Source organism: Triplophysa rosa, linkage group LG11 (genome assembly GCF_024868665.1).
Source record: "Triplophysa rosa linkage group LG11, Trosa_1v2, whole genome shotgun sequence".
In the NCBI taxonomy this organism is placed as follows: domain Eukaryota; kingdom Metazoa; phylum Chordata; class Actinopteri; order Cypriniformes; family Nemacheilidae; genus Triplophysa; species Triplophysa rosa.
This window is the reverse complement of record NC_079900.1, coordinates 11696362-11723126: the sequence shown is the minus strand read 5'-3', so window position 1 is coordinate 11723126 and position 26765 is coordinate 11696362. Positions and strand designations below refer to the sequence as shown.

The following is a 26765-nucleotide window of genomic DNA, read 5'->3' as shown; positions in this document are numbered from 1 at the left end:
TTTTTGGTGTTAATTTATTTAGTTTTTTTGCACACAGTTAAAAAAACTGTGTACATAAACTTGCCAAAAAAAAGTGAAATGTTACTTTACTGTGTGAAAAAATTAAGCAAATTAACACAAAAAATTAAGTAAAGCCGACGAGTTGTTTTTTCAGTGCAGGTTCCCTACACAGAAAGTATAGACAACACTTGTTCAAATAAGTAGTTTTGTGTAAGGTGTAACCAGTGTTGAGTGTAACTAGTTACTAAGTAATTAGTTACTGTACTTTAATTACTTTTCCCTTAAAAAAGTAAAGTAAGGGATTACTCTTATTTGTTCTGTAATTAAATTACAGTTACTTCTGATGTAACTGAATTAAATACTGTGTAATGTATACAATAGTGGAATTGACATTAAAATTCAAAATCTAACTTTAAAATGCATGCATTAATGTATCTTTCTCACATTATTAACTGACTTGTATAACAAATTGTACTTTATGTAGTTTTATATGATTTATTTGAATGAATTAAGAGTCGTTTTATGTCTATCCTTGACTCACTTAACTAATCAAAGTTGATATAAGATATAGAAAGTAATTAGTAATAAGTATTTAAATACTTTTGGTAGAGAGTAATTTGTACAGTAATCTAATTACACTATTGAATATGTAATTAATAACTAGTAATTAATTACTTTTTCGGAGTAACTTACCTAACACTGGGTGTACCATACTTTCTATACTAAAGCACATTTAAAAGCCACCACAACTTAGATTCCTAGCTTGGCTTTAATATAGAAAATCTACTTCAAAGAACATAATCTGCATTATTTCCCTCCATTCAAGATTGCAAACACAATCTGTCCTAAATAGTATTCAAAATTCAAATTAGTATGCCCCAAATCAAAGTATGTTGAAATGAATATTCTCAAATGAGCCATATGGTTACTGTTTCCGGTGAAGTGTAGATCCATGAACACTCAAACAGCTGATATTAGTCTAAGTGAAAAGTGAAAGTGACCTATCAGTCAGATATGGTGACCCATACCCGAAATGTGACCTCTGCATTTAACCCATCCAGAGAGTAGTGAACACACGCACAGCAAGTGGTGAACACACGTACACCCGGAGCAGTGGGCAGCTATCACTGCAGCGCCCAGGGAGCAAGTAGGGGTAAGGTGCCTTGCTCAAGGGCACCTCAGTTGTTACCCACCGGCCCTGGGAATCGAACAGGCAACCTTCTGGTCACGAGTCCGACTAACCATTAGGCCACGACTGCCCACTACCACTAGTAGACTAGTAGACTACCCACTAGTCTACCCACAATGCTTTAATAAAATTGTGATATTACTGAATGAGTAAATGTAAGTACTGTAAACATTAAACACAATAAATAAATAAATAAATACTCAAGTGCAAAGAAGAGATGTTTTTTCAAGTGTTGAACTGTTAATGATCACAATATCATCCACGAAAACAACAGCCACTTCTGTTTCACATTAGTATTTTCCAAATGCATGCATGCTATTTTGCTATGCAGTAAAATGTATATACTTCTCCATAACAAAAACATTGCATAATTTCTGGGCATAGTATAAGTAGGTGAATTGGAATGCAGCATTTGCATCTCTTTCAATTTCTTATTCTGTCTCTATTTGATGTCAGTTCCCTTTCTGGAGTCTCCAAAGTACGCCCCCCAGAGGAGGGAGAGTGGCCGAACTCTTGGATTGCCCCATCCTCACCCATTCTTGCGGGCCAACAGTGATAACAGCATGAATGTACCAGACTGGATTGCCTTTCCCAACGCACCTGGATCAAACATTGTATCTGTGCAGGTAATCGATTAGTGCATGTGGGTTCATGATAGTAAAGCTATTCATTATTAGTATTGCCATTATACTCAATGGCAATATCAGAAACAAAACCCGGCATTGATGAAACACTTTCTGTATTTTAAGACGTTTAAAGTACTTTTAAATTTCCATCAATAGAAAATTTTGTGCAGACAGATGATGTAGTTACTACAGTACATCTATCAACAGGGGCTATCCGGGTCATGCTGACAAGCCAAACCTTAACCCCTTTGCTCCACAGCACTTTTTAACCCTGTTGGTTTCCCAAAGGTGGTCTCACGAAAACACTTTATCAGCGTTACCCGTTATCTTTATATGTGTGTGTTTATCTGTCAGGGTCAGAAGCACGGCGGCACCTTGCGCAGCTCCAGCAGTCCCCGCGGTGCCCGAACCCGTTCCCCGTCCCGGGGCCGAACAGGAGACAGAGATGAACGAAGCAGACAGCCACGTGGCAGGCAAGGGTGAGGGAAGCGACGAGTTTATATATTGTCATTCAGCAAACTCTAAATGAACATTAAATTCAGATCCTCTCTAACCTGTAATAGATGTGGATAAATGAATGTTTTGTCATCTACGTGTCTTTGTAAAGGGCGGGCTCCATCAGTAGTCAGGGCACAGTGAGCGGGCAGCGGCGACGTCTCTATAGCGCCGTACCTGGGCGCGTGTTTGTGGCCACCCGCTCGCACTCTGCCCAGGGGGACCGTGAGATCAGCCTTAACAAGGGAGACAAAGTCAAAGGTGAATGTGTGTGTGAAGGAACAGCGTCTATCGTTTTTTGTGTGTGAATATCTGTCTCTCGTCCACATTGGCGAAGCGCCATTAAATGTGTGTTTGTTTTTTGTATGTTTTTCACAGGTGTGGATAAACGTTGTCTGTGTATGTATTCTGGTGATATGTGTTGGTATGTCAGTATATGTCTGTTTGCAAACAGTTTTGGCGTGCTAGTGTATGCGTTTGCAATTGAAAGGATACAAGTTTAGATCTGTTATGTTAGCCTGCACATGTGCACGTGCCATCAAACTTAAGTAAACTATTAAGCAATAATGACATTGCATGCTTAATGTCAAAATACTCCTTAATGTGCATGTGTTTTGGTGTATCTGTGCTCTAGAGGGAATAAAACAAGACTTAAAGGGATAGTCCACCAAAAAAGGAAAATTCTTTGATAATTTACTCACCCTCATGTCATTCTAAACTTGTATGACTTTCTTTCTTCTACAGAAGATATTTTGAAGAATGTTGGTAACCAAACCACATTGGCCCTCATTGACTTTGACACTGTATGGGCACAACACATTTTTCTAAATAGCTTCGTTTTTGGTTTACAGAAGAAAAAAGTCTTAACAAGTTTCGAACAACATAAGGGTGAATAATTTAATACATTTTTATTTTTGGGTGAACTATCCCTTTAAGAAAAGACACTTAATTCAAGTAGTCCATTATGTATAAGTGTAAGAAGACTCACTGAAATACATGTAATGCTCCAACAAATATTTTTAACTACAAGAATCACACAACTTAATCATCAATGATAACTTTTTATCAACATCGATTTCCTCAGAAAGTCCGACAGGGCACGACTGGGCATGCCGTCTCTGATGTACAGTGTGTATTTGTGTCTGTATATTGTTCACATGTTTACAGTTCCCAAACACACACACACACCTATCTGTATCTCTCTTGTTTCTCTCAGTGCTGAGTGTAGGTGAAGGAGGCTACTGGGAGGGGACGGTTCGAGGGCGCACCGGCTGGTTCCCTTCTGACTGCGTAGAGGAGGTTGCACTTCGCAGCCTGGACAATCGATCGGGTGAGACTCCTTTCACAGTTTCAACTATCAGTCGATTATTACCCTCTAGATGGTCTCAGCTATAGTTGTAGGACTGTCAGACTGATACAGCACCTCCGCTGCTGTGATGTCAACATCAGCGAGAGAGAACAGCCTTGAACACTGTTGATAGTTTAGGACACTGCCGAAGTGCGACTGACTGCCGTTTCACGCAGGCTCGAATTGGAATACAGAACTCTTCCAGAGGAGGAAATTTGAAGTCAAATGTATTTTTGCACTGCTGTAGCTACATCTGTGTGCATGTTTCAGAGAGCCGCAGTGAGCGAGCCAAGCGACTCTTTCGGCATTACACCGTTGGATCTTACGACAGCTTTGATGCGCCCAGGTAAGATCACTTTCACAATTAATGTAAAACTGTTTTTCCGTTAACTTGAGCTTAAAGGAGCAATGTGGAGATTTTAGCGGAATCTAGCGGTGAGGTTGTGCATTGCAACCAATGGCTCACTCCACCCCCTCCCTTTAGAAGTACTACGGTGGCTGACACAGGACTAAGATGTCGTCTTGTTTTTGCTTCTTTGCCAAAGGAGATAGCATATTTACGAAATGCGCTCTTTAGAGCAGTTTGTCCATTTAGGGTTATTGCAGAAACAACATGGTGAATTCCATGCAAGGGGACCCACGCTGTATGTAGATAGGAATAGCTCATTCTAAGGTGATAAAAACATAACGCTTCATTGTGTAAGGTCTTTATACATCTCTGAAGACATAGTTATGTATATTATATTGCATTTCTGTCAATAGATCCTCCAAAAAATTACACACTGGACCTTTAAGTTGTGCTGTTCTGCTGAGGAGACCGGCATAGACCAGTAGGAATTTTCGAGCTGGTCATGGTTCAGGAGAATTTGGCTAAAGAAAGTTGGTGAACCAGTATTTCTTCTGGTGAAAAAAAGACAATTCAGGTTTTTATGTGTCCTTTTCTATTTGAGTCTAAACTGCAGTTTAGACTTTAGTCTGTTTTGTGTATGAATTGTTTATTCTTATTTTTGACAAATTTATATTTTTGGGTGGACTATACCATTAAGGTTGTTGCCACAACCCAACATATGGTGGTGATCAAGCTTGCTGGTCTTTTCAGCAGGGATCCCTGGACCTTCTCTCTTTGTCTTTATACTCTGGTGAGTGATGATTGAGGCTTTTAGCAAAGCTGGACACAGGATGCTCTAATCCATATACAGATTCTTCACTCGCTTCTGTCAGGAGCCGTGAGGAGATTTGTGCTCTTTTTTTGTACAGCGAGTCTGGTTTCTTTCATCTATTTGCTCACGTTTCTTGTGGGTTTCACTGAGTTTCGTTCACACCCAAGGATAACTTCTGTTGCTTCTGAAGTGCTGTTGTTTGCTGTGGCTCACCTGAGGAGGCCTCGCTGCTGCTGTGAGTGAGTGATAGACTGACAGACACAGAGATGCCAGCTTGTGATTCATGTGTCGAAATGTTTGTTGCCTGTTAAGCAGTCTGTTATGTTAAAGGAGTAGTTTAACCCAAAAATGAAAATTCACATGCCATCCCAGATAGTCATGATATCTTATTATGGTTCTTAAACTTACAACATCCAAACATGTACAGTACATTCATCTACAGTATTATTAAAGTTATTCAAAGGACTCCAGTGGGTTAATAAATGTATTCTGAAGAGAAATGCTGTTTGTGTGCGAAAACTATCAATATTTTGAACTATTTAGCTGAATTAAAATGTAAAGAAACGACATTTAAACACATGTCGACAACTTTAAATCTTATAGGTTCTTGCGGATTTTGTGATTAGCCATATTACTTATTTATTGTTTTCTCTTTTATATTCTGTTAAGTTTAAATAACTTTACATTTTAAGTATTAAGCACATTTGAGGTGACACATTTAAACATCAAATTGTGTGTTAACACAAGGTCTGAAGAGGAGTTGTGTAGCTCACAATGTCAAAATGTAATGTTTGCTTTTTCTGTGGAGAGTTTTTGTTAACTTATTTTTTTTTAGCTATTTTAACCTGTTAATCTTGATGTTGAAATGTGTCCATGTTAGGGTTGGAGTAAAGACCAAAGTATGCCTCACTTTTACGCATACGCGAGGGCCAGCGTACACTATGCATGACGCAAATTTCGTTATAGAATTGTACGCACACTGCCGTATTTTGGTAACCGCACATTCTTTCATTTTAAATTTGACTTCAATTTATTAGCTGTCATTTGTTTACAAGGTGGCAACCGTGTTTGTGTCATTCATCACGGCTCTCACTAAATCCTTGGTGTTTCGAGTCTGACGTCATCACGCAACCGTGTTTTTTGGCAAGTCATACAATCATAGGTAGTTTAGATGGTTAGAGTTAGGTTAGGGTTAGGGTAAAGGTTTCGTAAGACTTGAAACACCAAGGATTTAGTCAAAACCAACAAGCCACGCCCATGGATCTGACTCGAAACACCAACGATTTAGTGAGAGCCCATTCATCCCACCGTAAGATCTGCTTACAGTAACTGCTCCTTACAGACCCCTGTAGGCCAGGAGAGGTATTGCAATTTGTCACAATGCACGTGTTGAACGCCTGTAAAGTACATGAAGTATACTTTCCAAGACAGGGCATAAGTTGTCTATGTTATTTGGTCCTGGAGAACTCATGGTGACTTTTGTTCTCAGTTCTGCGCTCAAAGGCATTTTAAAGACTATGAACAGACTTTATAATATCTGTTTATAGTGTCCATGTCATGATCTCTGAGAGGCATTTCTCTCTCTCTGTCTAGCTGTCGGTGAGTCATGTGCTGGTAAATGAACACTGCTGCGCTCTTTTCATTAACACCTCGCAGTAAACATAAAGCTTCATGTGATGTCATTCTGTCCCAGTCACGGATGGAGCTCACAGTCACCTCATCTCAGCAGCCTTTAATACAACACAATACAATCCCATCAACTTATTTACATACAAATATACACATTATAAATCACATTTATTATTAACGCGTTGAATCTCGCTGACCACACACACACACACTGATCTAATATTGATACTCTTTGCGTTTGAGCTTCAACATTTTTTACTTCTCTATTTTTGGCTTTGTCACCCCCCTCATCCTGTTCTCCCTTGCGCTCACTCTCTCTTTTAATTCCTCCCATTTTACTCACCCCCTGCACTCTTTCATTTTCTCTCCATCACCCTCCCACCCCTGTGGTGACTCCATCTGGAGGTCAGACGATGAAGGGCACTAAAGAGGAAGAGCGAGGGAGAGAAAGATGTGTGATTGGATGCATAGATGGTGATCACACAAGTGATGATTTGAATTTAAGATACATACATTACGAAAGCAGAAGGGAATGGGGTGTGAAAGATGGCTAATATTTGTTCACTTGTTCTCCTTTTTCTCTTAAGATGATCTTGAGGTGTGCTTATCAATCCTATAATGTCTTGAGAACAGACCATTTAACTCTAAAAAGCCCCTCTCACACGCTTAATGCTTTTATTGAATTTGGTCTTTTGCCACTTTAATTTAGAACAGTGATTCCCGACTAGTGCTCCGCATACCTTAGGGGGCATTTAAGCAGGTTCCGGTGAGTACTTAGGAAGATTCTGTCTTTGCTTTGTTAAACCTTTAAAACAGAAATTATGACTTCACTGGATTTCATTTATAAATAAATTTGCAGTTAGGTCTTTCTCGAAAAAGTTTCTCTGTGATTGCGAAAAAGAATTGTCAAAACTTGTGAAAGACGAACAAGCTCAAGTGTCTTATTAAAAAGACAGAGGCTACCTGGTGAGTTTGTTTGACAAATGATTTTTTATGTGAATCATTGTAGTATTTGCAATAATATAAATTGTAAGGCTCAGTGATATCCAATATTATTGGAGTAAAGAGAAATAACGCTATTTTGGTTTGGTGCTCATTAAACCTTTTTGATGATGCTGTGGAGTACATAAGACAAAATAGATTTGAGAAACACTCAACCAAACAAATAGAAGTTAGGATTTCCAAGACTTCAACTTATGTTGCCTCCTTTTGAGCACTACAGTGAAATGTGTCAGCATATGCAGTAACCACACTTTTTATTTATTTTTAAATCCAATTGGTGACAAAGGCAACTTAAGACAGTCGTGAGGGATAACATTTGTCATTCTTTTCTTGAACAAAGCCTACAAACTGCATGTCTCTCTTATTCCTCTTATGTCTCAGCCCACTTTTCTAGGACCCCACACATCACTACATCCGAATATTTAACCAATGAAAAGTATTAAAGATTTGTCTACTTTGATAACATAGTGATTATTTAAAGATAATACAGCTTGTTTTTTAATATCCTGAGAATAATAGAAATAGTCTGATATAATACAGACAGTGTGTTATTCTATGCTCTCTGTATTCCTCTGTCATTGCGTGTTCGTTTGGGTCATAATCTTTCCCACGAGTGTCCATCCTGCAGCACCTTGCAGCACTCTCTGACTTTCAAGCACACGTGATCTCTTTGTAGGGCAGTGGTCCGTGAAATGGGGTCAAGGATGTACACTGTCATTCCAGGTAAAAGCTCACTAAAGACCTCTGCACCTATGCCGTTTCGGTGCATGAACACACCAGGCTGTGCGGTCTTGCACGGAAAACATACCAGGCGAGCAAGTTTTCTGGCATTGATGCAAAAATGGGAACACGCTCAAAAACATACTGTACAGGCTAACACATATGCCTTCTGCCACTATCCACACTTCCTTACCCCTCTCTCCTGCTGCTTCTCTCTCTCTCTCTCTCTCTTTCACTCACCCTCTCTCCCGCCTCTCTCTCTATCACAAACATGCTCTGAATGAACAGCGGTGTGGTGTAGTCTACCATGCTGGAGGATAGAAAGAATGTCAGAGTTAAAGGAAGAGGGAGTTAGATTGTGGATAAAGCAATGCCATAGAGACAGAAGAAGGAGGTGAGGGGGGTGAGACTCAGGCAGAGGAACAACATCGACACACAACGAAAGAGGCTTTGATAGAGATGATGTGAGTTCTGGATTTCTCTTTCCTTTACCTTTCTCTTTCCTCTCACTGTTCTTCCTGGCATTCTCTGCCTCATCCCTCATCATTTCTGTCCCTCCCTCAGAGATGTGGCTTTGCATCTTCCTCTTTTTCGATTCTCTCGCTTCCTCTCCTCCTTCATTCATAGGTTCCGCTTTGTTTACAGACATTGTTAAAGGAAGGGGGAGGGGTCTGGAGGAGGGGGAGGGGTCTCTCGCTACCTTCCCGTGCATGCATTGTCCAGTCGGCACAGATAGTGTATGTTTAAAGGGATAGTTCACCTGAAAATTAAAATTCTGTCATCATTTACCCATCCTCGTGTTCATCTGAATGCCAATGGCTTTCGTTTTAATGGAGCACCATAAGGGGGGCAAAGCATTGTAAAAGCATGATGAAAATAATCCTTATGACACTATATTTTGAAGCTGTTTGGTAAATATTTACAGAGCATCTTGTTTGACAGCCTTGGTCATAGAAAGAGTAACTTGGACCTTTTAATAAAAATCTGTCATTATTTACTCACCTTCGAGTTGTTCCAAATCTGTATAAATGTCTTTGTTCTGATGAACACAGAGGAAGAATGCTTATAACCAAACAGATCTTGCCCTGCATTGACTCACATAGTAGGAAAAATGTATTTATGTTTTTTTTTTGTTCTGTTGAACACAAAACAAGACATTTTGAAGAATGTAGGACAGCAAGGAGTTCTGGGGCACTTTTGACTATCATCGTTTCAACATCCTACTATGATAGTTAATGGGGTGCAAAGTTATAAGCATTCTTCCAAATATCCTTCTCTGTGTTCACCAGAACAAAACAAATTATACGTATTTGGAACAACTCGAAGGCGAGTAAATGATGACAGAATTTTCATTTTTGGGTGAAGTATCCCTTTAAGTGAAAAAGAACATGTGTGAAAGGTTTTTAGGGCCCTCATAAGATCTTTGCAGAAATGAGGGGGGAGGGTAGGTGTGAGATCGAAAGATAAGAGGAGACGGAAAAAAGGACAGAACGCAATATATGGGAGGACAAGCAGAGGAAGGAACAAAGGTCAACTGGACAGAAGGTAGAAAAGGAAGCAGATGGGTGTGGAAGTGTATGCATCTGCCACAGTACACAGACAGGAAGAGAGCAACAGGTTTAAAGGACGAAATAACTCGGCACACTTTAAAAGTTGGTAAATTGTCCTGACAGATCACATGGATATCACAACCCCTAACTCTGCTGTAAACTGCAAACAAAAATGTGACAATGGTCAGTGTCTTGAGCATGAGTTTTGCTATCATGACAACTGACATCATGATACCTGTACAAGGTCAGTGTAAGGCTGAGTTCACTGTTCACGGTTCATTTGATTTTTCATACATGTGGTATTGAGGTGACACGCTCCATCCCATCACAAGTCACGTGGGTCTCTATGTGCGTATATGTCTTTTGTCAGGGAGGGGTTTTAGAAAGACTGGCTGGCACATATTTTAGAGTAGCTAACCCCCCATGTCACATTCATATGCACTTAGTCTCTCTTCCATAAAAGTTTTAAATTGATGATGATATGAATTTTATATTTATGGTCATATATACATTTTTGTCCAATCAAATGTTTTGTGGAGTCAGAATGTCCATTTGATGTCAAGTAATGGTTATTGGTTATTATAAAAAGATCCCATACCAAATTTCAATACTGAAACATCAAGACAGGACAGCTTTTGCTGATTGGGCTGTTTCAAAGTTCTAAAAACGGTTTCCCAATGCATATTATCTTAAAACTTTATTTGGTTCTGTAATGGAAAGATACATTTTTATTTATAGTCCAGCATGGTTATATTTACATTTGCAGCAGTATTACACAATCATTTTTCTTTTGAGACTATAGGACAAAGCAAAGCTTACAGGTTACATTTTTACTTTACTCACATTTATTATTTACTTGTTTGATGAAAACTGCTCAAACCGATCTCTGTTATATGATGAATTTAAAGTCCCAGTGAAATAAAAAAATCAATTTTTTCCCTTAAATACTGTAGCGTTTATTGTAAATAGCTTATCGGTGTGGGTCATTCTCTTTTTAAAATTCATGTGCCCTCATAATCTTCAGTTAAAATCTGAAAATGCACTTCCGCCCTTGAGTGACTAAACATCTCATATGACGTAAATTAGACGGCTTGGGCGGAGCATCTGTCAACTTCTCCCCTTCAACAGTTAGTCTGCTACCAGTTCCAGAGCCGTTGAAAAACAGACTTACGACACTCACATAGACATCTGTTGGGAGAATGAAATGCAGAAATAACTCATGTCATGGAGCGACCAATAGTTCCAAACACTGCACTGAAGCCCATTCATTTTACTGTCTCCCAAACGCATTTACTGTACAGTTGGTGAAATAATGGCATGTTTATACATTTTAGAACTTATATTCATATGACTCCCCAGACAAAATGCTACTATAAATGTAGTCAATGTAGTATTCAGTGTGCACAATGTGCTAATATATTCAGTAAAAATTATGCAAATACAGTTGCTGTTATCTGTCTCGCTAAAATCCATTTAAGTAGGTTGACAGCACAGATTTGTTTGGAACTATTGTGGGCTCCATGAACCACGTGACCACACAGCGGCGAGATCGAGTGTCATAAATCATATTCATAATCATATTCAATGGCTCCGACCAGTTCCATTTCAAAATGCATCAGTGTTTTTATACATCCAATCAATTCACAATATGAAAAGCAAGCCACGCCCACTATTTTTCACACTAGAAATCCCATTTCCCCTCGGAATTGCGTCAAAATACGGAAGTAAAAACGATCGCAACTTCCAGTTCACAGAGACTTTAAAGAGATGGTTATTCTCATGTCTGAAAGTCAGACTGGTATATGACTTTTTCTTCTGTGGAACACAAAAAAATATGTTTTGAAAAATGTCAATGGAGGATGTCTGGTAACAAACATTTTTCAAAATATCTTCTTATTTTCTTAGAAGAAAGAAAGTTATAAAGGTCCGTAATTACATGAGGGAAAATGAAAAATTTTCATTTTTCATAACATGGGGTAGCGCATTTCCCCATTCAGAAAAATCCAATATTATTTTTTACTTCACCAAAACAATAATCTGAACAATGTCTGTAACTTTAATCTGTAATCAGGTTTATCCGTGGAAAATCTACTTCCCTTTCTGTCGGTCTCTCGACGTTGTGTCGAACCGACAGATGGGGTTCACTCTTGAGAACCAATCGTCTTCTGACTATTTGGAAAAGGCCAATGAAATTGGGGAATGAAATTCGCATGCCGGACTCCGCCCCGGACATCCGGGTATAAAAGGAAGCCGGCGTGCTCATTCATTCACCTTTTGTTCTTCGGAGCCTTCAATCTTATGATCATTCTACGGTCTCTACTGATCTATTTCTGCTGGAATCGGTACAACGTGGTGCAGCGGACTGTCCCTTCCTGCAGCGACTCTCCCCTGGGCGTCTTGGCAGTTCCGGAGGTGTTCGAGTTTTTTCCTTTTTTTCTAAAAGAGCAAATTTCTCCAGTGCGGCATGTCCGGCTGTTCTCGTGGGTGCAACGCGCTCATTGAGGAGGGGGACGGACACGATGTCTGTCTCAGGTGTTTGAGTCTCCGGCACGCTGAGGCAGCATTTGTCGATACGTCATGCCCACACTGCGGGCGTATGGCTATTCAGACGTTGCGGTCACGGGTAGCTGTTTTCTTTGTGGAAGCAGCTGCCACCTCGTCAGCTTCCCGTCCTAGGATCGCAGCGGCTACGGCCATGACAGCGAGTGGTGTGGATGATAAGGGGAGCTCCGCTAGCGCCCCATCTCGCTTGTCTGATCGTCCCCCAGGAGACGGTCCTACCCCGTCTTGTTCCTCTGCCACGTACTCGGAAGTACGTGACGACGATGAGATGTCGCTTGCAGCATTGGAGGGCGACTTATTGGCATCCGATCCTGACGATTCCTCGGAGCTCCCTCCCTCGGGGGGTCGAGCCCAGGATGAAGTGGACATCGAGATGTCAACCATGCTCTCCCGGGCCGCCACGAGCATTGGGCTGCAGTGCACCGCACCGCCCCTCCCCCAACGCTCGCGGCTGTATACGTGGTAACTCGGGTCTGGACGCGACTCCAAGCCACGCCCAACCCCGGTCTCGTTTTTCCCGGAGGTGCATGAGGAGCTCAGTAAGACGTGGAACGCCCCCTTTTCAGCGCGTTTCCGTCAGACCAGCTCTGTCCCCCTCACTTCCCTCGATGGTGGGGCAGCCAGGGGCTATGTCGACCTCCCCCAGGTGGAACGGGTCGTCGCGGTACACCTGTGCCCGCAGACGGCCGCCACCTGGTGACGCTCGCCTCCATCAAGAGGGTAGGGGACCTACAAGCATTCTCTGTGTCTACAGAGTGCCTAGAATTCGGGCCTGGAGACTCTCACGTGATCCTGAGACCACGGCCTGGCTACGTGCCCAAAGTTCCCACCATTCCTTTTCGGGACCAGGTGGTGAACTTGCAGGCGCTCCCCACTGGGGAGGAAGACCCAGCCTCATCCGTGTTGTGTCCAGTTTGTGTATTGCGCCTCTACTTGGACCGCACGCAGAGCTTCAGAAGCTCTGAGCAGCTCTTTGTCTGTTTTGGAGGTCAGCAGAAGGGGAGGGCTGTCTCCAAACAGAGACTGGCGCACTGGATTGTGGACGCCATCACTACGACGTCCCGATCTCAAGATCACCCGTGTCCGTTGGCAGTGAGGGCACACTCCACCCGGGGTGTGGCCTCCTTGTGGGCACTGGCTCAGGGCGCCTCTCTGGCAGACATCTACAACCTCCGAGTGGAACCGATGTCAGCCCATGTCTTGCAGGGCAACAGGTGAGAAACGGCAACCGGTAGGGCGTACGCCTGCGAAAGCGCCTTCCCCCATTCCCTCTAGGTGGGTCAGTGCGCTATATTCCGCCTCCCTTCTTCCCCCCACTGGGTGAAGAATGGGCATTCCATCCATCACTAAGCACCTTCTTGGGGACCGGGCTGGGCAGAGCAGCCCTGCCCCCTTAGGCCAGGTAACAGTTAGTTATCTACCATATAGCTCTAACCGGACCTAGTGCTCCAGACGTGGTAACCCCCCCACTGGGTGGTTCCGTCTGATGTATTCTCATGAGTGGTTCCTGCGCCGGCAACCCATGACCTCCCTAGGTGGACTCCCACCTTGCGGTTAACTCTTCAGTCCGCATATTTTCCCATGAGTTCTCCCCCAATGGTGAGACCATGCTGGTGTGTCCACTAATCTCCGCCCTACGGCGGGAAGTGGTCTCTGCAGTGTTTTTCCCCCCAAGGGGGGATAACGCTTACCCAGTGGCCCTTACGGTGTCGGGCGGCTTCTCGCTGTTAGAGAAACAGGCCTCCGCCTGTGACGGCCGGTGGTAGGGGGCTTCCCACCTTTCGTATAAAGCTCTGGGACCCCCCTACCTCTCCACTGGATGGTCACAAGTTTCGCGATGGCGCTCACGTCTGACACGCCTAGGCCAGTCAGCGTCGCCTCGCTAGAGATTGTGACGCGGCACAGCGCTGTGGCGTTTTCCAGAGGAACCCCATCTGTCGGTTCGACACAACGTCGAGAGACCGACAGAAAGGGAACTTCTTGGTTACGTATGTAACCTCAGTTCCCTGATGGAGGGAACGAGACGTTGTGTCCTTTATGCCACAACGCTGGCCGCCCACCGCAGTGGTCGAGGGATGCTCTCAGGCTCCTCAGCCCAAAAGGTGAATGAATGAGCACGCCGGCTTCCTTTTATACCCGGATGTCCGGGGCGGAGTCCGGCATGCAAATTTCATTCGCCAATTTCATTCGCCTTTTCCAAATAGTCAGAAGACGATTTGTTCTCAAGAGCAAACCCCATCTGTCGGTTCGACACAACGTCGAGAGACTGACAGAAAGGGAACTGAGGTTACGTACGTAACCAAGACATTTAATATTAGCTTTAATAATAGAATATATCAAAGGTTTAGAGAAGCAAAATTGGTAAAGATATTATGACATTTTCAGAGGACATTTTTAACATAACCCTAACTAAAATTGTTTATTTTTATTCTTTTAAATAAGAAAAAGTAGTCAATACAGTAATAAACTGTAATTCAATTAAATTCATGATATCTTCTCTGAAAACAAGCCTTACCTTCCACAGGTTTGCTTTCCTCATTTTAAGGTTGTTGTAAAACACGCAGAATTCTGATTACGACCATGGTGTTTTTTTTGCCCTGAAACAAAAAAAAACAGGATTCAAAGCAAAACAGATAATTCAGCTGTATTGTGTGTCAGTCCGCGGTATAGTGAATCTGAAGATTGTGAATCGGGTGTGACCAGAGGCAATGGCATTGAAAAATCCACAAATGTAGAAATGAAAAAAAGGTCAATTCAGAAGCTGGTGACGACGGGTGGATGGTAGTTCAGAGCTGTGTTGCTCTACGGCTCTGCTACAAGAGCACTAGAAACAGCTATCTCTCTCTCTTTTTCTTCTTCTCTTTACCTCTCAAACGCAGCTGCCAGTTTTATGAATGGGAAAACGGTAACTGGTGGAGGCAGTGATAGAAACCTTCGCTCTGTTAAACTCACACGAGGAAGAGGTGTACATGAGAGAGATGAGGGAGGGAAGCAGAGAGACAGTTAGACAGATGAGCGTGTGACAGCTCGCTTGCCCTAGTGAAACCAGTGCTTGACATTTCAATTGCACCTTCTTAACGCTCTGATCTCGTATACCGCAGCAGGCGCACCTGAGTTCTTTACATTCAACACATGCATTAGCTAATCAGCAAACAAACTCGATCACCCCGGACCCCCTCCCTTCATCAAATTGCATCATTTCTATCCTCTTCCATGCCAAACCATGTCTTCCAACCACACGTTCTCTTTCTCTCTGTCCCTGTATCTCACCCTCCCTCCCTCCCTCCCTCACTTTCTCCTCGCCTCGCTCGCTCGCTCGCTCTCCCTCCTCTGTCGCAGCCACAGTGAACCATCTCTCTCCCTCTCCCTCTCTCTCTCTCTCTCTCTCTCTCCGTCTTAAGTATGAAAGGGTTGGGAGAGCTAGGCCCTCGTACTCTATCTCTCTGTCTCTCTCTCCTCCTCTCCTCCCCTCGCGCGGCTCTCGCTCGCTGTTCTCTGGCTGGAAGAGGAGCAGCAGTAGGAGGAGGAGGAGGTGGAGGAGGAGGAGGAGGGGGGGGAAATGGCGATGGGAGGATGCGGAGAGGAGGATCTCTCTCTCTCTCTCTCCCTCTCGTCGTCCTGGCCGTCGCTAGGCCCTATGAATCGCAGCGTCTGGTTCATTTACAGGTACTGGCTGTTCTTCTGTTTTTCTCAGGGATGAAGAGGGAGGTGGGCAGAGGGAGTGCCGCATGTGCATAAAGACATTGCCCGAGTGATGGAGTGGATCGGCAGGCAGGGATGTGTTGCAATGCGCGTTTGGACGTGTGCGTGTCTGCGTGGAGGAGAGCGCGCTTGCTCGCGCAGCCCCAGTGCATTATCCAGTGTAGCGCGTCTTCGCCGCTGCATGTGTGTGTGCGCGCGCGCATGTGTGTGTGTGAAGCACGGCTTCTGTTCCTCTGTTAACGGGCGCGGAATACAATGTCTGCCTCCAGCCAGAGCTCTGTACTGATACACTGCTGCTCTGATGGACAGAATGCTAAACCGGTGTGTGTGTGTGTGGGACGGAGAGAGAATGTGCTGGGCTCTATTAGCTGTTGATTTACAGGAGGCTAGAGGAGTAAAAGGGATTGGACTGTTCTACTGTGTTGTTGCATGTGTTGCATGCGCGAGTGTGCTTACGCACCATATGTACTTCCACAGTGTGTGATCTGCATGTGTACATTAAAGGGAATGCCCGTTCACAACAGGATGCTTGCAGTGCTTGTACCTTGGTTGCATTTTTGCACATTTTGTTGTGGAGTGTATTCACTTTGATGTTGGGCTCACTGTCCGACAATTTGCTATGCTGCACAATGCTTTGCCTGTTTGCGTTATCCTGAGCTGAGTTGTACGCTGCTTTTATCATGTGTTGGTTCTTTCCCGTTGCTCAGTGGTTAGAGTATGGCACTAACAACACCAACGTCCCAGGGATTGCACATACTCAGAAACAAATGTATAGTGTAATGCAATGTACGTCGCTTTGGATAAAAGTGTCTGCCAAATGCGTAAATGTAAATGCAATGTAAATGTATTGTTGTGCTGAGACCTTTATTACCGTCCCGTGTTGTGTTTTTTGGAAACTCGTGTTAAATGGGTAGTTTACACAATGACGAGTGAACTGACCCTCAGTGACCATGGCAATCACTTGTAGCCATTCATTTCTTTTAGCATATTTTGCAAAATATTGACAGTGTGTATCAGCTTGACATGACGATGAGTGAACGATGACTGTAAGATATGAAGTATCCCTTTTTTGTTATGTGATGTGTACAGTAATGCATGTCTGTTACTGTTTTCCTTGGTTTTGATTGGTCACTTTGTGTAACATCTCTGTGACATTGTCTTTAGTACTCGCGTTTAAGCTTGCTGCGTATGCTTATACTGTATAGTACGAGATGCAGTTGTTTGATAAACCGTGTGATGTACGGCAGGGAAGGTTAGCAGGGTGTGAGATGTCTGTAACTTTAAGAAGGGAGTGCCAACTTGAAGCGAGACCATCACTTTCTACCGCACATCAATTCATTCCTGGCTTGTTTTCTATCTGGGCAGAGATGAGTGGGTGATATGGAGAATGGCCACCATTGGCATCCCTCTGTGCAGGCGCGGCGGAAGATAAGTGAGGAGGAGTGTGGACGGACTGTTGGAGAGAAGAGAGCACTGAGATAGAAAGCGTGACACTCAGAGGAGTCTGAGAAAGAGTTCAGAGGGAGACATGAGTGACCCTGGCTGCCAGGATCATGGTTCATGATCTCTGAGAAAGCTTTTAGATTTGGCTTTTAGTTAGTGGTTTAGATGGTTGGTCGAGTTCTATAGCATTCAGGGAGAAGAGAAAGAGAGTGTGTGTTTGTGTGAAAGAGAGAGAGAGATGAACAGATGGAGTGGGTTGAGGGCCGAGCATGTGTACAGTGTGACTATCAGCATGTGGGTACAGTATGGTACAGTTGAAACAATATTTCACCAGCACCTGACTGGCACTGGACACATACATGTTTCTTGTCTTGTTTGATACTGAGCTTTTCATATGGTGGTAATTGTATTTTACCTCTCAACCTCACAGAAGCCTCTTTGCATTTTTATGTTTTCATTAAGGCATTATTTAGTATGTTTCTTACTGTTTCTTACTATTGTGGGGACTATTGACTGGTCCCCACAATGTTGGTAATTTCAGCTTTAACTGTCCCTGTGGGGACATTAGGTCTTCGCAATGCAGGCAAAATCAGACCCACAACCACATGTAGATACTCACAGAGGCTCACTAACAGTAGAAGGCAAACACACATAACTCAGTGTCATCCCTCCACAGTTTAAAAACACAGATAATCAGGCTGTATCAAATAAGTGACTTGGCATGGCTTTAACTGTGTGGATTGTTTTTGTACTGTAGTTCCGATTTTCCTTCCCCTACCAATGTTTCACTTTCATAATAACATGTTTATAAATATTGTGTCAGAATATACAGTATATATATATATACAGTACTGAGCTATGTACTTTAAGTCTTAGGCATGTTAGTATTTTCACCCTGTTCAAGCTGGTTATATAAGTTTTGCTGTAGTGTGTCAGTAGGAAGTATCAGTTTATATTTCCAAACTTTACTTTTGCCATTATTTGAAATAATCCTGTGGGATTTTGGAATGGGTAGTTGTGACATGGGAAAAAGTAACAGTGAAGATTATTTTTTGTGCTATTTTAGATTATAAATATGAATATTAATAATATAATAATAATATATTTTTAAACGTTTGTTTTCTTCATTTTTGCTGTCACACCATAGGACACATTTATTACTACCCATATATAGTTAAATTTATATACAGCCGCGGAAAAAATTAAGAGAGCATTCCAAATTTTCATTTCAAATCAGAATTTCTAGACGTATTGTGGTTATTCCAGTCCAGTGTTTGTTGAATTTCAGCTAAATCAAACCTCAGGAGTAACATATAGTCATTCAAAAGCAATGTGAAAGACTGACAGCATGACAAGAAAAATGCATGAAAAATGTGATAAAATCCAGGTTATCACATAAAAAATTATTTTTGAACTTTTGCTAAATTTATTTCTGTCATGACAACTCTCGGAGGGTTTAGCATGGAAGTGTGCATGACATATAAATGTATTTGGTCTAGGCGGAATAGATCTGCTACGCTGCTGCTGCTGCGGCGGCGGAGCAAGTAGGGAGACTTGCTGCTGCTAATACATCCACAACATGCTGCTGTGTGCATATAAGGAATGCTGCTGCTGCACATATAACATATACTGTATAAATAAACCCCGCATAGCTTACATGATCACCTTGTAGCAGATCTATTCCAGTGGAGCTGGGAAAGGAGGAGGGTTTCTGAAAACGCGCTGCTACAACAATCACTTGCCAAGATTTAAACGTAGAGCAGCAAGCTCATTGGCTGCTGATACGGAAGGAACCAATCGGCTGAGCCGTGTAGTAAAGTTATTATGTCAGATTGGTTTAGACTTTAGGACTCCACCATCTAGAGTTTCATGACAATTTCATGACATATTTTGATTTGATTTGATTTGATTTATTTGACAATAAAAATGAAAACAAGTACAATCAAGCCCAAAAGACCAATTCATACACATTTTAAAAAACTGTCGAGGATAGAATACACAAACAAGCGAAAGGCTTATTTCCATTGTGGTCCTCGGCATTCAAAAATGGACAAGCAGTTCATAATGGGAGGGAAATCAACAACACACATCTGCATATCACATAATTTGCTTAGAAGTGAATATGAACTTATTTTCTTTGCAGTAGTTGAAGGCTGAAAAATACAGAGCATCTTTTCTGTTATTTTGACCTATCTCTAGTTATTATTTTATGCAAATAAATGCAAATAGAAAAATATTGTTAGTAGTTCACAGAATGAGACAAAAATTTGTTGTTATCATTTTACCTAAACACATATAAATCGTAAATTTTCTTTTCTCTAAAATGGTCTTTACATTTTTTTCTGCAGCGTATTTATTATTATTGATTATTATTGCATAAGTTATTTTTTGTTAAAATGGTTTGCTTGGAGAGTTTTTTGTAAATGTAAATAATAGCCTACAAACATATCAACCTGAAGCATGACATTGCTCTATGTTTTCCTGTCATTTAGGACTTATTGCCCTTTAGCCAGTAAATGTAGCTTTTTGGTTATTTGTGTTATTTTTAGCAGTCAGGGCTCTAATGTTTATTCTCAAAAGTTATTCTCAAGAGTTCTGTTTGTGTGTTGAAAGGTTTTGATTGTTAACAGATTGCACTGAAAATAGCAACAGATCCTCATGCTGCTACTGAACCAGCCATGATATTTAACTAGATAACAATCTATAAAATATACATTTAAATATAACATCACACTGAAGAAAATACCTATATCCTAGATAAATATCCTCAATATAAAGGTCTATTTCCGGCTTTTTGTTTAGGTATAAAATGGAATTTGCATGGGAAATTTATGTTTACTGTATGTTTTGTAGTTACTGTACCTTTTATAACTGAGCAACCATGCTTGTTTTAATCTATGAAGGCATGCAGGTTTCAGCACATTCACACAAAATTCCAAGCATCCAACACATACAGTCCAACAGCAACTGTATGCATACACATTTGTAGTAATGAATTAATTCCATGACTTGCCCCCAACAGGGCAAATGACCATCTCATCAGTGACCCGAATCTCTCACACCGGTCCTGGCCATCAAGCTGACATTATTGTCGAGCTCGGTTTTATAGCACAAACACAATAATACATCAACCTTATCCCTCACAATAACCATATCGTTGATCACAAACAAATGTCTTCCCTGCTGTTATGTACACATATAGAGTTTGTGGCTGTATAGCATGAAGATAATGTTTTTGGTGGGGTTTATCAGAGCAGCAGCACGATTCATGAATTCACCGGTCATATGAGTCATGGACTGGCAGAGTCACTGTTGGACAAACAACCACACTGACTCACTAACGCAGTGACTCATCTCACTCACTCAAACCTATGCCATCTACATAACTGTAATAGCAGGATCACTGACTATACACAGATGTATCGGTCCAGTGATTGATTGATAATGGAATATGGTGACCCACTCAATTAGGAAGCATTATATCCTTTCAGTTTGGAATTCTCTGGACCTTCATTATGCTTTTAAGGAACACCATGACCAAATGGATTTGCTGAGCCTATAACAGCCTGCTTCCAAAACCTAGCGAGCTGCCTCCAGAGACAGCTTTTTAAGGCATCAAAGGTGTACTTCAGGTGGTTCCAAAAGGTAGGCAACTTAATTATACAGCCTCCTGAGATACCTTGCTTTGGCCAGATTGTAGGGCAGCGCTGCATGCATCCTCAGAATTTAGGTCAGTTGAAAAAATCCAATATTATTATAAATAACCATTTCATTCAAAGCTATTTGTGTGGTGCACTGAAAATTGCTGCCTATGTAGGGCATTCCAAATAAATTATTATCATTAATTTGAGGAAATATGTGACCCTGGACCACAAAACCAGTCTTAAATTGAACGGGTATTTGTAGCAATAGCCAACAATACATTGTATAGGTCAAAATTATAGATTTATTCTTTTATGCCAAAAATCATTAGGATAGTAAGTAAAGATCAAGTTCCATGAAGATATTTTGTAAATTTCCTGCCAGAAATATATGAAAACTATTTTTGTGAGTGGATGCAGCAAAATCGAACAAAAATGGCCCGAAAACACGCCCACAAACTTCACTTGCTGATGCCCGCTATTTGATAATTACCCATTTAAGTTTGGTATCTATGTAAAGCTTAGAATTTTTGCTTTCAGCTTCATCTACTCTCCACAACATCATTACAGTGGTAAGCCAATAGAGAGTGTTAAAACAAACCTGTTTCTACTTTTTGCACCCTCAGATTGCAGATCTTCAAATAGTTGCATCTCGGCCAAATACTGTCCTATCCTAACAAACCTACCAAAAAAGATTATTTATTCAGCTTTCAGATTATGTATAAATCTCAATTTAAAAAATGTACCCTTGTGAACGGTTTATGGTCCAGGGTCACATATACATTGATATATGATTTCAACTTTTTATTACACATAGCAAACTGTCCTTTGTCTAAATATAGACTTTCAGGCATAACAACCAGGCTTTGCCATTTCTTTACATTTTTGCTATGAACAGTTATGTAATTGGCCAGCATACTGTACTCTGTAAACATTATGCTTGGGCGTGTTGCTGAGATTCTTTCAAAGTGAACATTAGCGTGGGGAAAGATGAGTTTTGTTCAATATGGTTGCCAAACCTCTGTATCACTTGTGCATGTCTACATATTAGTCTGGTTAGTTCCTATATTCAGTTCTGCTCGTTTCTTAGGCAACCACCAACATCTCACTATTGCACATATGAGCATCTCTTATAATATCTGGACCCTGTGCAACATTGTACAGTTGTGCCAGTGTTGCGTTTCAGCATGCTATGTGATGTTTGAACTCAATTCAAGACATCTTGTTAGAGATTATACTTGTTGATCACTGGATGTTCATAATAGTAGTGATGGGTCGTTCATGAACGATTCGTTCTTTTCTTTAACATGACCCGGGAGTAACGAGTGTCTCAGAGAGTGATTCGTTCATTTTGTGTTGACCGCGCATGTGCAACATTGTACCAGAAACAGTAATGATAAGTTCGTCTTTCGAGTCATCGGGTCCGAGTCCTTTCGTTCTTTTGTCAAATGGTAGCTCCGCAGTCAAACCTGCAGCCTGTACCGGAGTCTTCGAGTCTTTAACGTTACGTGACCACTTCCCGGATCATCAGTCAAATGCATGATGCACGTGTTATATGTTGTATTATAGGAAGAAATATTATAAAATGATCAAAAGATATGTGTAATAAACATGTTCTCTAAAACAGTGTTAATTTCGTTAACGAAAACTATGACGAAAAGTATTCGTTAACGACATGTGTTCACTGACGAAAACGAGACGATAACTAAATAAAAATGAATGCATTATAACGAAAACTGTAATAAAAATATACTGACATTTTCGTCAACTAATAAAAACGAGTCGAAAATATTCTTGTCCCACCTGGCGGACATCAGATTGCGCGCATGTGCTGCTTATCTCATATAAACGGAAGAGAGAAGTCTCTGGGAGAAGGGAAAGCATAGGTGTCTCCACGCGGTTTACAAAGCGTCTTATTTTCCTTCACGATCGCCGGTAAAACGCCGCAAACTTGAAGCGCGACTGCAGGCGAGTCACCCCGAAACACATTACGAAGGCAAGCTCAAGTGTTTTTATATGCCTATGTTAACTTAACACGAGCTGCTGCATAACGTGAAATGCAACAAAGTCAGCCAAAAGAAACCAGCGCTGTCCTCTACTGATTATAGAAGTGATGAAGTGAGTCGAACTGTACATTCCAACCAAGTATGTAACATGTTTGCATGACTAAAGAAATGTAATACAATTTATATAATATGTCTTTTTGAAAGCTATTCTCATTCATTGCTGTCTCAAGCAGAGACAGTGCAGCGCTTACTTCAAAGAGGCATGCCATGAGCCAATAGCCTTTGAGTGTGAGCCCTGTCAGAGCGTTTCATTGGTTGAATGAACACGCCCAACTTAACGAGTCAATTGAGTCAAATGGGACTGAATGAACTGGAACATGTCGTTCATGGTCTAATACTCTGCGTTCCAACAATGCATATCTAGTTACTGAACTTTTCTGAAAAATAAAGGTAATGACCTGGTTTAATTTTATTCTAAGGTGAAGTAAATTATGTCAAAACAGTTGAATCTTTGTATGGAACATTTAATTACACCAAGTAAATGATTTAAACCATTTAGATTTTAGTAGACTAAATATAATGTATATTTATTCGACTAAAATGTTTTTCATATTTCGTCGACTAAAACTAGACTAAAACTAAAATGATGGGGTTGACTAAAATGTGACTAAAACTACATTGCATTTTCGTCAAAAGACTATGACTAAAACTAAATCAAAATTTGCTGTCAAAATTAACACTGCTCTAAAACGTACCGTTCTGTTCTTTTTTCTGTCAGTATATTAATAAATGTTTCTTGTGGATATCTGCATGTGTTTTTAATTTATCTTAATAACTAACCATTTTGCATAAGAACTGTGCTGGCAAAATATAAACATAAGCAACACTAGTAAAGTCAGTGTTTATGTCTAATGCATATATTACACATGTGAGCTCTTATTAAATAATTGCACATTTAAATGATTTGAGCCTAATATTATATACTTTGCTAACTGCATGAGACTTTTTAGTAAAAAAACAACAACCTGTAAACCTTATTGCATACCTGAGTGACCCAAAATTGTTAATGAATTATAAATACATAACTTTACAGAAATGCATCAAAAGCAAGAGTTAAAAACTGCATGAATATTTGTAAGGGAAGTCAGGAGATAAGTTATTTTTGTATGTTATACATTAAACACGCATCTGTCATATCACGTGACAAAAGAACGAAAAACTCAAACCCGAAGACTCGGGAGATGAACTAATCATTTCTGTTTCCGGCACAGTCTGCAAAGACTGGCCTATGGGGTTGTCACGTGACAAAAGAACGAACGACTCGGACTCGGTAATCATTTATGTTTTCTGTAAATGCAGCCTATATGGGCAAAATAACGAATGACTCGGGCATGAAGTCTCTACAGTTGAGCTATAATCCTTTTTGTTTCTTGTACAGATTTCAGAGCTTATATGGCTGTCAGGAAATAATGAAATTACTGTTTCTCATAACTTGTCCCTAACTACAATATAAGTTATTTCTTATTATATATCTGATCAAAACTAACATAAATAAACGTTACAGGGTAATTTGGCTATTAACATGCAACATTAATTTAACTCTGCTCAGATGAACGAAATGACTCGAAAAAAGATTCATTCATTTTGCTGAATGAGATTCAAACATCCGAATCGCAAAAATGACTCGAACTTTCCATCACTACATAATAGTAAAATAATTTAGATCCCTACATACTTTTCAGTAAACAAAACTATTCAGCGACAGAACTATTGTCATGTCTTGTCTAAGCCAGACAGGTTTATGACACCTGTTTACACTAGTCCTTCCTTTTATGTTTCAGAGATGGATAAACTTCACACATCTTTCAAATTAAGCCCCAGTGACTGGTTTCCCGCCAAATGATTTTCTCGTAACAGCGTTTAAAGGAGGAGAATTGCCATGTGTGGTCTGACCTGCTGTTGTGTTTAGTATCGGCTCTGCCTGTCCCCCGGTTTCTCTAGATCTCTGGCAGTGACAGCGAACAGTTGGTTAGGTCTCCTGAATACAGAGCTGAAGTATGAGGATATTGTTGTTCTGAATGGCAATGCACTTGTTGATGCAAGAGCACAGAAGCCAAAGCATAGTAAACAAGGCTGTGAAGATAATCTGAGAAGCTCGCTGTAAATGAAAACCACCAGTGAGTAGAAAGTGTCAATGTTACAAAAATGTGCACAGTAATTTAATAAGATAAGGTGTGTACCTTTTTTGTGCCATTAAATGCAACAAATTATGGCGTTAATTTGGTGTCCAAAACACTCCTCACTCTTGGACAATGTAGGTAGACCAACTCCTATTTCATGCCATTGTTTGAGTTACTGTTGTTATATCTATGTCTAGCCTTATAAAAGCACCAATGTGACTCAAACTACAGTGCAAAAACAGTGGGTTGGACCAGGCAAGTGAGGAGTAAATGACATTTGAAATTTATATTTTTGCACAAGAGTTTTCTCTAGTGTTTATAATGTAAATATTTACTCACCCTCTTGTCATTTCAAACCTGTATGACTTTCTTTCTTCTGCAGAACACATAAGAAGAAATTCTGAAAAATGTTGGTAACCGAAAACCGGCGGTACCCATTGACTTGCACTGGTTTTCTGTCTACACAATAGAAGTCAATATCTTCTTTTGTGTTCTGCGGAAAGAAGAAAGTCATACATGTTTTGAATGACGTGAGTAAATGATGACAGAATTTTCATTTTTGGGTGAACTATCACTTTAACATGGAAAAGAATTGCACCCTTCACCATTAGAGTCAGGCCAGAGCCATTGAATATGAGAGTTACGACACTTGATCTTGCTACCGTGTGGTCACGTGGTTCATGGAGCCCTCAATAGTTCCAAACAAATCCGTGCTGTCAACCTATTTAAATGGATTTTGGCGGGACAGATAACAGCAACTATATTTGCATTATTTTTACTGAATATATTAGCACATTGTGTACACTGAATAGAGCTCCGGCAGTCACATGACCTATTCTGTTTACACCGCCATCCTGGCAGGCAAGGACAGCCGGGAGCAGATATGAAATGAATGGCGCCAGCATGAGTTTCAAGGCAACAGAGTTCACTGCGCACTTTAGTTCAAAAGACATAGACCTGTGCATAGCAAAGCTTAATAGATTAAACATAACAGATCCCTACAACGCCCTGGGGTGCTTTCAACGTGTATCTATAAAGAAACAGATGAATTTCCTGACCTGCAGGTTCCTAATATCTACAACTACCTCATCAACTTTTCATCATCCTACTCCGGAGACTCTTTAAAAGCCTGAGTGGTAAAAATTGACGTGAATTTTGTAATGCATATTCAACTTTGGAGTTTGCCGGCTTTAACCTTTGTCGTCATTTGGAAGGGTAAGTCAACTGTGTTGTTAGCTAAAGTAATCGACCCTAGCTGTCCTTGTTTGTAGGTAGCCAGCAAAGCTATATTTATTTATTCATTTGGCATCATCATATCAGTGATCTTGCAGGTTAAACATTCACAAAAAAACTAAATGACTCTCCATTGAAGCCATGGGTGGTGGTCAGACACGATGGGGTTGTGTTAGGAGCCCACTGCGATTGCACAGCTGGACTAGGCGAGTGCTGCTCTCATGTGTCTTGTTTAGGATTTGGCAGCATAACGACAGAGAGGAAGAGATAGTGGTGACA

At 41.0% G+C, this 26765-nt stretch overlaps 1 protein-coding gene and 1 long non-coding RNA gene across 5 annotated transcripts in view; one reads left to right on the top strand and one right to left on the bottom strand.

Moving 5' to 3' along the window:
- shank1 (SH3 and multiple ankyrin repeat domains 1) overlaps nucleotides 1-26765 on the top strand; it is an 88029-nt gene that overhangs the window by 46243 nt on the left and 15021 nt on the right. For all 4 annotated transcript variants that reach the window (XM_057346121.1, XM_057346119.1, XM_057346120.1 and 1 more), the window contains 5 exons: nucleotides 1646-1815; nucleotides 2170-2294; nucleotides 2423-2571; nucleotides 3527-3640; nucleotides 3929-4004. In XM_057346121.1, coding sequence (XP_057202104.1) covers nucleotides 1646-1815; nucleotides 2170-2294; nucleotides 2423-2571; nucleotides 3527-3640; nucleotides 3929-4004 — 634 coding nt within the window. The remainder of the gene's footprint in view (nucleotides 1-1645; nucleotides 1816-2169; nucleotides 2295-2422; nucleotides 2572-3526; nucleotides 3641-3928; nucleotides 4005-26765) is intronic.
- Nucleotides 10408-15832, bottom strand: LOC130561662 (uncharacterized). Its single transcript, XR_008963850.1, has 3 exons — nucleotides 15148-15832; nucleotides 14797-14878; nucleotides 10408-10907 (listed from the first exon to the last, which is right to left on the bottom strand). It is a non-coding gene; the product is annotated as an uncharacterized LOC130561662 (long non-coding RNA).